The sequence below is a fragment of the Vicia villosa genome, unplaced genomic scaffold (assembly GCF_029867415.1).
Source record: "Vicia villosa cultivar HV-30 ecotype Madison, WI unplaced genomic scaffold, Vvil1.0 ctg.000077F_1_1, whole genome shotgun sequence".
NCBI lineage: Eukaryota > Viridiplantae > Streptophyta > Magnoliopsida > Fabales > Fabaceae > Vicia > Vicia villosa.
In genome coordinates this window covers 873,923-883,885 of record NW_026705001.1, presented here as the reverse complement: position 1 = coordinate 883,885, position 9,963 = coordinate 873,923, and the positions used below count along the sequence as shown (strand labels likewise).

At 34.1% G+C, this 9,963-nt stretch overlaps 3 protein-coding genes across 3 annotated transcripts; 2 read left to right on the top strand and 1 right to left on the bottom strand.

The window, feature by feature from the left end:
- The first annotated feature begins 472 nt into the window (after nucleotides 1-472).
- LOC131623705 (probable vacuolar amino acid transporter YPQ2) lies at nucleotides 473-5,664 on the top strand. The gene is made up of 14 exons (XM_058894721.1): nucleotides 473-583; nucleotides 974-1,223; nucleotides 1,439-1,481; nucleotides 1,629-1,655; nucleotides 1,778-1,852; nucleotides 1,950-2,089; nucleotides 3,672-3,840; nucleotides 3,925-4,047; nucleotides 4,320-4,439; nucleotides 4,562-4,582; nucleotides 4,767-4,825; nucleotides 4,967-5,057; nucleotides 5,259-5,362; nucleotides 5,535-5,664. The coding sequence occupies exons 2-13, from the start codon at nucleotides 994-996 to the stop codon at nucleotides 5,307-5,309; spliced, it is 1,149 nt and encodes a 382-aa protein (XP_058750704.1). The 5' UTR covers nucleotides 473-583; nucleotides 974-993; the 3' UTR covers nucleotides 5,310-5,362; nucleotides 5,535-5,664.
- A 240-nt stretch (nucleotides 5,665-5,904) lies between these two features.
- On the bottom strand, nucleotides 5,905-7,084 carry LOC131623706 (uncharacterized). Its single transcript, XM_058894722.1, has 3 exons — nucleotides 6,633-7,084; nucleotides 6,398-6,545; nucleotides 5,905-6,275 (listed from the first exon to the last, which is right to left on the bottom strand). Exons 1-3 carry the CDS (start codon nucleotides 7,029-7,031, stop codon nucleotides 6,049-6,051), a joined length of 774 nt encoding a protein of 257 aa, XP_058750705.1. The 5' UTR covers nucleotides 7,032-7,084; the 3' UTR covers nucleotides 5,905-6,048.
- Nucleotides 7,085-9,540: 2,456 nt separating this feature from the next.
- Nucleotides 9,541-9,963, top strand: LOC131623750 (secreted RxLR effector protein 161-like). The gene has a single exon (XM_058894773.1). The coding sequence runs from the start codon at nucleotides 9,541-9,543 to the stop codon at nucleotides 9,961-9,963; it is 423 nt and encodes a 140-aa protein (XP_058750756.1).

The window sequence follows — 9,963 nt, the reverse complement described above, 5'->3', positions numbered from 1 at the left end:
GTCACTTTGTCAGAGAGAAGATTGAATCAGGCGAAATTGTTACAAGTTTTGTCAACTCCAATGATCAATTAGCAGATGTGTTTACAAAATCCCTGCGAAGTCCTAGAACTAATTATATATGTGGCAAGCTTGGTGCATTTGACTTATATGCTCAAGCTTGAGGGGGAGTGTTGATATTTGTAAATATAGAGTTAAGAATATTTGTATATAGAATAGTCCCACATCGACTATATTATGTAATTAGCTGTAATCTCTCTATATATAATAAAGTCTCCGTAGTGCTTTACAAGACACACGGTTTATTCAAATGCCTCTTAGCCTTTGTCAAAATTACCCTTAATATTTATTATGAAGAGAAAAAATTGAAATAATAAATAGTTAAGAGGATTATAAATAAAATTAAAGTTATTGTCTAAAAAGTAAAAACAATTATTAATTTTTTTGTCCGTGTAAAGAGTAAGAAAAAAAAAATGAAAATTATAAAGTTACGGAAGAATATAACCTATGATTGAAAAATCAGCCAAACTACAACGATGAAGGGTTCATTTCACTTTAGATTGCGACTGCAACTGCATGCAATGATGTATGTAACAACTTGAGCGTAGCAGCTCCAAACTTTGCTCCTTTCCTTTCCATGTGTTGTTGTTTTTCATTCATTCAATCTCTATCTATAATAAATTGCTCGTGTTTTTCAATTTTCCTTCCATGAACGTGAATTGAACGTTCTTCCTGCATTATTGTATTCTGAATATTCAATTTTAATTCTTTAATTCACCCTTTTTAGGTTAATCACAACATGAATGAACCACAAGATTCCTTTTTATTATATTATTATTATTACTTATATCTTATTGCCATAACGTGATATGTATTACTCTATTGACAAATTTGTTTTCTTCTGCCACATTCTTAGTACATTCCATTTTGAAGTGCTTAGGTGTTATTTTGGATTAAGACTCTGCTTTTGTTGTAGATTTCAGTTCATTTGATGCAATGGGAGTGTTTGAGAGATTCACCCTTTCAGATTGGTGTCATACTAATCAGCATTGTTTGGAATTAGCCAAAAAGCGTATGAGCAGTAGAAGGGAGACAGCTTCTTTCACCTTAGGTTTAGTAAGTGTTATTGTTTGGGTTGTTGCTGAGATTCCTCAAATCATCACAAACTACAAAGCCAAATCTACTGATGGTCTATCTGCCACTTTCTTGATCACATGGATTATTGGGTATGTTAGTATGTTACCTTTTCATTAAGATTTTCTAAGGGCTGATTGCGCTTTTCTTATCTGATTCCGTTTAGAAAATGGTAAAGACTTGGATGGGATGCGTCTCATCCTATCTGCGGCTGCACTTCACATACACATGTCTATTCTAGTCTCCTAGAATCGTTCGTCTACTATTTTCATTCACTATTTTGATACAGCTTATTTATGTATTGCAGGGATCTATTCAACCTATTTGGATGCATACTGGAACCTGCAACAGTGAGTGTCTCTCTCTAATGTCTTCTTGAATATTGAAGTAGTTTGCTTATTCTTCCAAACAAGTACCCCCTTTACAGTATTCATATTGGACTTTGTAACATATGCCGATACGTAATTGGTATTGACTTCTTTTATTTCTTTATGCAGCTTCCAACTCAGTTATATATGGCAGTGGTAAGGACTCTAGCTGAAGACTGATGGGTTATGTTACCTAGGAAATCTTTATTGTTATCTGAATTTCCATTTCTCAATTAGACTGTACGATGTTACATTTTTACTGATGTATTGATATGCAGCTGTATACCTTCGTAACTGTAGCACTTGGTTCACAATCCATTTACTTTGGCTACATATACAAGAGACAGCTCAAGGTGCAAATTCGTATCCCTATGCTGAGATACATTCAGTAAACTCAAATTGTGTAATACAATATTTTCATCTGTATTCCATCATTGCATGAATAAGCAGGTTGAGACACCAACAAAAGTCAGTGATGCTGAACAGAGTCATGAATTTGATGATTTCAGTAGAGGCGCTGTTCTGAGTTCTCCTATTCCTCTTCCAGCACATCTTCCAAGCATATCTACCGGAAGAGAATTATTCTACCAGTAATAAACCTTTCTCTGTAAAGCTGTTCAAAACTTATTTATCTTCAATGTGTTTAAACAAAGAAAAAAGTTTAATAATCCACTTGTTTCTTTGAAATTCTGTATTGACATCACTTTAGTCTGAAAAATAAGTGACATTATTAGTCCCTCAATAATAGAAATTTACATAAAAAACATCCTTTTGTGCACAAACTGTGAATTTAAGGACTAAATTACTTTCATTTCCTTATTGGGGCACTAAATTGATGTCAACTTCTTGTGATTGAGGGGCTGAGTTTATGCCATTTTTTATTTATTGACGGACTAAATTGATGTCACTTTCTTAAGATGATTAAAACAATGTCACTCTCCATCTTCTTGGAAGAGGAAGGTTAAGATGATAGAAAATTATTTCATCATGTCCTATCTTGAAGCAAATCTGACACTGCATGCGAGTCCTACCTCCATTTTTACCACCATTACCTCTAATGTTACTGAATCTACCTCCACCAACACCACGGGATCCATCAAATTGCCGTGAGGACTCTTGACTTGTAATTTGTGACTGAGCTTCTTGAGAGGCTATCGAGTCAGAGTTAGGCAGTGGTGTCGTATGGTCTTGAGTAACATTTACAGATAGAGGTTCATGAATTGGAGTGCGATTTTCCATATCTAACCTAACTTCATGTGACAGAAGCATCGTTTCAGCAACAATCATTGGACATGGATCATCACGATCCTGAATGATAGACCTTAGCGCTTGATATTCAGTTGGAGGTCCACCGAGAATCCTCTCCAACTGATCGTGATGTGAGATTGGATCTCCAATTGATTAAAGAATGTCTGCCATCTACTGAATGCGACCTAGGTACTGCGCAATGGCGGGGTCTCCTTTTTCGATAAACTTGAGTTCATAGCAAAGTTAGGGCGACTTCACATAGACCCGCGTTCTTTGTAACTGATCTATGGCTGTCCATATTTCAAGTGCGTGGACGCATCTAACAACTCTAGGAAGAACTGAATCTGAGAGAGTAGTGAGCAGCCATGTGAAAAGGAGAGATGATTGTTCAGTTTTGGTGGAGAAGATTGTTCAGGTTCAATGGAAGCCACGGAGATGGATCATTGGCTCATGATACTATAATACAGAAAAAAAGATGATGAATGCATATTCATCTTTAGTTTGTTAGAAGTGAAAGAAGTAGAAATTTGTTATTGAATTGAACAGAAAAAGTGAAGATTAGTTACAATGAATAGCTAGCTTGCGTTTTATAGAATGCTTGAGTTGAACTGAGTGTAACTGACTCAGTGACAGCTCAGCATGAGGTTGTTATAACAGCCTTCTAGAGTTTTCTAACTAATAAGATGGATACTGCTACTATAATCTAATAAGACGTCTCTCTTTCTCTGTCCAAGAATATTCTAGAATATGAATTCTTCATCTTCGCTACTTTTCTAATACTGTTGGGCTTCTTGGCGTGGATGACCTCTTTCGTGGTAATACAAGGAGAATAAGCATAAAGCTACACAAGATATCTAGTTAGCCTTGCTTTCTCAATATTTCAGATAGTTCTTTGTTTACTCATTTATGTTTTGAATTCATTAGGTCAGCAAGATCTCTGACCAAGACTCATACACCAACATCAGGATCCATCTTAGCCCAAAGAATGACACCTAATTCTCCTTTTCTAGATTCTCTCAAAGAGAACTTGCTTGGTTCAGCCTTTGCCAGACAATCTGCCCCATCTTTGAAGATAAAGTCTACTCTATGTTTGGTAAACATCTAGTTCTACTACTACTTCATATATGATTATGACATTGTTAGCATTTAAATCTAATTGCATCTAGGCTTTATTCAGGTGTCCACATTAAGTTTTTTTGGTGTTATCAATCTCTATAAATCACTAGATAAAGGAATTAATCCCATGGTCTCAAACCCAAGACAGCAATTTGTGGTTTATGTTGGAAGAAAGCTTTTTCAGGTACAAGTCACAGCTCAGTTACATGTGTTGCAAAAATCGATCATTGTACTTGAATATTCACCTGCATGTTTATAATTCTGTTGACGAAATCATGTATTTTTTTATTTCATTGGTACTTTTACGAAACATCTTTTAACCAAAACAAAGACCAACGACTTGATCTTTGGGAATTATTCGTTCATGACTGTTTTATTTATGTTAAAACTTTCAATCATTTTAAAGCAAAAATAAAATGAAATATTCTTTGCGTTATTTGTCATGAATTCCTGCAGGTTAGTGGCGATCAGTTGTTGGAAACTGGTGCATCAGGAAACAGTAGCATTGGGACTTTCCTTGGATGGGCAATGACATTTTTATATTTGAGTGGAAGGATGCCTCAAATTTGGTTAAATGTGAGTTATATATTTACTTTCCAGTAGCTTAGTACGTGGTTACATGATATAAGTCTATTCATTGTTGGATCACACACTTCAACTGGTTGTGTATACTAATGCATATCTCAATGATTTTGCAGATCAGAAGGGGACATGCTGAGGTTAGAAGCTCTAACTATTAACGCTGCAATCATTTATAAATTCTGTTTGTGTTTATCATTAGCAACTGTAAATCCCTTCACCAGATTCACCCTTATGAGAGTAGTAAAAGATATTTTATTTCTAGTTGCACGAAGCATTATTCATGCTTAGAGGGAAGAGTTTGAAGTCTTTTATGATCTGTAGGGCCTGAATCCTTTGATGTTTCTCTTTGCTTTAATCGGGAATGCTACTTATGTTGCAAGGTAAGCTTCTGCTTCATAATTCCTATTATCTTCTCTGTTTTAAGTATCGGCACCAAAGTAACTTTTGTCAATTGAAAATACAGCAAAGGTGTGAAATTATCACTTGGATTTAATGAGCATGCACTTTATCTTTTTATGCAGCATACTTGTGAGCAGCTTGGATTGGTCAAATATCAGACCAAATCTACCATGGTTGGTAGATGCAGGAGGATGTGTCCTTCTTGATTTTTTTGTATCCTTTTAATTTTAGATATTTTTCTTATAAAATTATTCTTGCAAGAAGAGAACAGTTGATTCTACATAGTTTAAGTTATATGTAGGATCAGCAAAGATAACCTTGGTTCAGATTATTCACTTTGAACCTCTTGGCTATGTCTCATAATGTTAAACTAATAAGAGGTCTAATACATGTCTACCTTAATATCTGTTTTAGATTTTAATGCAGTTTCTATATTTTCGCTGCCGAACCTCCCCGGGCCTGTAAATAAATATAAACATCATACTGCTTCTTATTGAGGAGGAAACAAGGATATTCAGGTTCCGTACTCTCTCCTGTAGTATGTACATGTGTTTCTGTGACATGTTATGATGTGTTTATCAGTTTATTCATACCATGTATTGGAGGCTGCTCAGACTAATTGCTCATGAAACAGGATATACACATATTACTATTAATAATGTTGTCTTTCATGGTTAATTTTCATTTCAGTTGATCATAAATATTGGTGATTTTCTCCAATTTCAACCACATCTGGATTATTTCATAAAGCTGACGTGATGTATGTTCATAGAAATCTTTCAATCTCTCCACCAAGTTGGCCTTCATATGTGAGCTTGAAGCTGTATTGGTGAATGATACCTGCTTATTTGTAAGATCATTGGCCTGGTGGCCAGAAAAACAAGAGGAAGTGGTTACGTTCATTTGAATCGGCAATTTTGTATGAGGCTGATGCTACCATTTTGCGTACCTTTTCAACTTCCTAGCTACGTTCATATTATTGATGCCATTTATAAAGACATTAGTTATTATTCTTCAACTTTTAATCCGCACTTGTGTTTTGTTGGTCTAACTCAATTGATAACCAATGTAATTGCTTGTATTTATAGAGTTTGGTCTTAAATTTAAATGTTTTTTTTACTTGCTCAAGAAGACTCTTCCCAGCATGTAATCCTAAGAATTTATACAGCAAGTAGTTTTTGAATTTTAAAATAAAATTTGGTATTTACTTGTATTCATAGGCTATAAGATGTTCTGAGGTAGCATTAAGCCTGGGAAGCTTTACCCTTGGGGTTTCAGTGGCACCATTAGGCCCTTGAAGGCATAACACAATATACACCGATGCATCACGACCGAGTTCTAGATCATATACACGCTTCCCTGCAGCGTATTCTCCCATAAGTTGGTAGGATCTTTCTGATTGATCCATTGCAACACAAATATCATCGCTACCTGCTCATATCCAAGTTAAAACAAGTGATATCAAGATTCACATTTCACTTTTGCTACAGATTTAGATACAACTAGCAAATATCATACACGCTATATTACATTTCAAGGTTCGAGTTACTCACATGCAGCTAACTCTATCTGTGTCTTGTAGATAAATTCCAAAACTTCTGAAATATCTTTCTCAAACATAAGAAACGGTCCATTGGAGAATTCCATCTTTCTCAGTTTACATAGTCCCTCTCCCAGCTCCATCATAGCTCCTTTGTGATTCTAAATTCATCACATCAATATAATCCAAATAAAATCATCTACTGAACAAATGGAAACTAATAAAAAGACGCGAGTAATATTCAAAACCTGATTGAATAGATGATGAAACCCAACAGCACATTGCAATATGCCATGAATTAATGTTCTTGATGGCTCTTCAGCATTGTGCCAAAGGGATTCAAGGTAGTCATGACATTTGTAGTACTCTCCACCATTAAAGAGAGTCACTGCTTCATCAAAGCTGTGCTCTTCTTCAGCTTCATCTTCTTCTTGTGTGTAATACCTGTATGAAACAACAAAGAGGTTGTTGGAGTTGCTGGTTTTGAGGTTTATATGCTGCTTTGAGTGAGTTAGTGGATTGAAAGAGGGTGAAGTAAGAGTGATGGGGTTGAATTGAGGAAGATGAAGGTAGGGATGAAGGAGTTTGGATGAGGTATGATAGATAGATTTGTGGGAATAAGAAGAAGAAGATGGAAGAAGAGCCATAGATGATGAATGGTGAGAAAAGCTTTCTCTCTTTTAGTCATATTTTCATTCACTTTTTTTTTTTTTTATGTGGTGGGAGTGGAAGTTTGTGACAAACAAGAAAAAGAAAGACTTTCTTACACATTTAAAATTTATGTATGGCTCCAAAACAAACAGAAAATATTTATGATACTTTACTTTTTCTTTTGAGAAAATTTTAATATTTAACATTTATTTTGGGGTCTTATGGTTAAAATTTCAAAGATGAATAAGTGAGATCTTGCGAATTCGAATTCGCGCCTTTGCAGTTTGATATCTCTACAAAACTATTAAGTGTGTTGGATTAACGAGACGATTTAAGTCAATCTACTATTAAGTTATTAAAAAAGAAGTTCACCATTCTATCCAAATTACTCTTTCTGTTCCAACAATTTATAAAGCAAAAAGGACTAAATTGTCTTATCAAAATTCAACAATTTTATTCAATTTTCAAATAAATCAAAATGCAACACATGTCCCTCAATCTTTCACATTTCAAATTATCATTTTTCTTTTCTCCCTCTCTAATATTTTCACTTTCATTTTAATTTTTTCTCTCTCAATTTTCTCTTTTCTTTTTTATTTTTTAAACATAAATAAACTAATAAATTGAATTAACATAATTATTAAAAATATTATTTTCAAATGTCAAAATTATTCATAATTATTTAAAAAATATTTTCAAATGTCAAAATATCTACTTTTTTCACTGTCAGAAAAATAACTATTTTATTTTAGTTAATATTATATTTATTTAAAACACAAAATTCTTATTTTTAAATATCAATATTTCTATTTTTTCACTGAAAAATATCCAAAAAAAAGCATATTTTATATACTTAGTGAAAAGTCTTAATTTTATTTCATTTAAAAAGGTAAGTTATATTTTAAATTCATCAAATTAACATTTGGATTAGAATATTTAAATTGACATTATTTTTTTAATATAAAAATATATATATTTTTATTTTCTTTTGACACCATTGTTATCAATGAGTGTCTAATTTTAGAAATATTTTATATCTTTCTTAATTACATACACAAATCAGAAAAATGAGTGTTATTGAATCTAAAGAGAGAGTGAGACTTTGCATTGTTCTAACTGAATTTACAATTCTATTATCAATTGATGATTTTTTAGTAACATGAGGTAGCACCTTGTTACTTATAGAGGTAACGAGGTGATTTTCTATAGTAGGTCACAATCATGGAATTGACAAGTGTCAGTTACATAGCTATTTACTTACTAACTGCATTAATACCCCTCACAAACTCATGGGGATGCCACAACCCTGAGATTGTGCTTCAATGAGAGAAAGGCAGTGGAAGCTAGAGGTTTCGTTAATACATCAGCCCAGTGGTCAGTGTCAAGAACATGTAAAACTTGCACTTATTTAGCGAGAACCTTTTCTCTAACAAAGAAAAGGTCAATCTCTAAGTGTTTGGTTTTGGTATGAGTCGACAAGGGTGGATGGATATGAGAGATTTCCATATCAAGAAATTGATGTAGATGGTGATCTCATAGAAGAAGTGATGATGATGGTTGAATTAAAACCAATTAATTTGGATTAAACCATGAATGATTTGAATTGGTTGGCAGCCGTGAAAAAAGAACTCATGGCAATCAAGAAGAATAAGACCCAATAACTTGTCGAAAGAGATAGCAAGAAGCTAATTGATGTGAAGTGGATATACAAGTTAAAACGAAGGCTAAATATTGAAATTTCCAAGCATAAGGCAAGACTAATGGCGAAAGGTTTTATGCAAAAACCCCGTATTGATTTCAATGAAGTGTACACATCTGTTGTAAGGTTGGAGACAATCAAGATTGTTGTGTCAACTGTTGCACACAAAGGATGGAAGATACATTAATTAGATGTAAATTCAGTATTTCTGACTGGACCATTGGAAGAATAGGCATATGTCACTCAACAACCCAGATTCTAAATCAAACGGCAAAAGCAGAAGGTGTACATGTTGAGAAAGGCTCTATATGGCTTGAAACAAGCCTCAAGGGCTTGGTATAAGAGAATAGATAACTTCCTAATCGAAGCAGATTTCACAATGTGTGTCTCTAAACTTGGATAGTATATGTCCATAATGCAGATAAGGTCAGTCAAATAAGTTTATGCTTATATGTGGATAATTTGTTGATCACTAGGGCAGATGAAGTAGAGATATGAAAAGTCATGTTGAAGCTAATGCAGGAATTTGAAATGTTCGACCTAGGGAAGTTGTCATATTTCTTAGGAATGGAGTTCAAAGACACATGTGAATGAGTGTTGTTGCACGAGAAGAAGTATGCTCAAGATATCTTGAAAAATTTCAAGATAAGAAACTATAATGCAGATGCCACGCCATTAGAAACTTGAACAAAGGATACAAATGACAAGTTCGTAAGTGCATTAATGTATAAACATATCATTGGATCCTTGAGGTATCTTTACAATACCAGAATAGTTGTCAAAATGTCGAATTGTTGAGCAGATTCATGGAGAAACTTCAAGAATGTCATCTCAGAGCAGTCAAGAGAGTGTTGAGATACATCAAAGGTACGATTGATCATGGTGTGTTGATGCCGGAGCAGAAGAATACCATTACAAATGGAGAAATACGTGGTTACACTAATTCATATTTCTGTGGAGATCAAGACGAGAAGAAGAGTAATGCAAGCTTAATATTCATGATAGGAGGCGCTCCGATCTCTTGGAGGTTGAGGCAGAAAATCATTGTCACTTTGTCATCATTTGAAGCTAAGTATGTGGTTGCATCATATGCAACATATCAAGCACTATGGATAGAGATATTGTTAGAAGAGCTCAAGATTATGGAACCTAAGAAAATGAAGATGTTTGTAGATAATAAGTCAGCTATCGACCTAGCCACTCATCCTATGTGTCATGGTCGATGTTGA

Bases quoted from the DNA above. Each gene is read 5' to 3' on its own strand.
- LOC131623705 (XM_058894721.1), top strand. From the start codon at position 994: ATGGGAGTGTTTGAGAGATTCACCCTTTCAGATTGGTGTCATACTAAT. The intron at 1,482-1,628 runs GTGAGTGTCTCT...TTCTTTATGCAG, and splicing joins GCATACTGGAACCTGCAACA to CTTCCAACTCAGTTATATAT. The intron at 2,090-3,671 runs GTAATAAACCTT...TGAATTCATTAG, and splicing joins GGAAGAGAATTATTCTACCA to GTCAGCAAGATCTCTGACCA.
- LOC131623706 (XM_058894722.1), bottom strand. From the start codon at position 7,031: ATGGCTCTTCTTCCATCTTCTTCTTCTTATTCCCACAAATCTATCTAT. The intron at 6,546-6,632 runs GTTTTGAATATT...TGATGAATTTAG, and splicing joins TTCATCATCTATTCAATCAG to AATCACAAAGGAGCTATGAT. The intron at 6,276-6,397 runs GTGAGTAACTCG...GGATATGAGCAG, and splicing joins ACAGATAGAGTTAGCTGCAT to GTAGCGATGATATTTGTGTT.
- LOC131623750 (XM_058894773.1), top strand. From the start codon at position 9,541: ATGGAGAAACTTCAAGAATGTCATCTCAGAGCAGTCAAGAGAGTGTTG.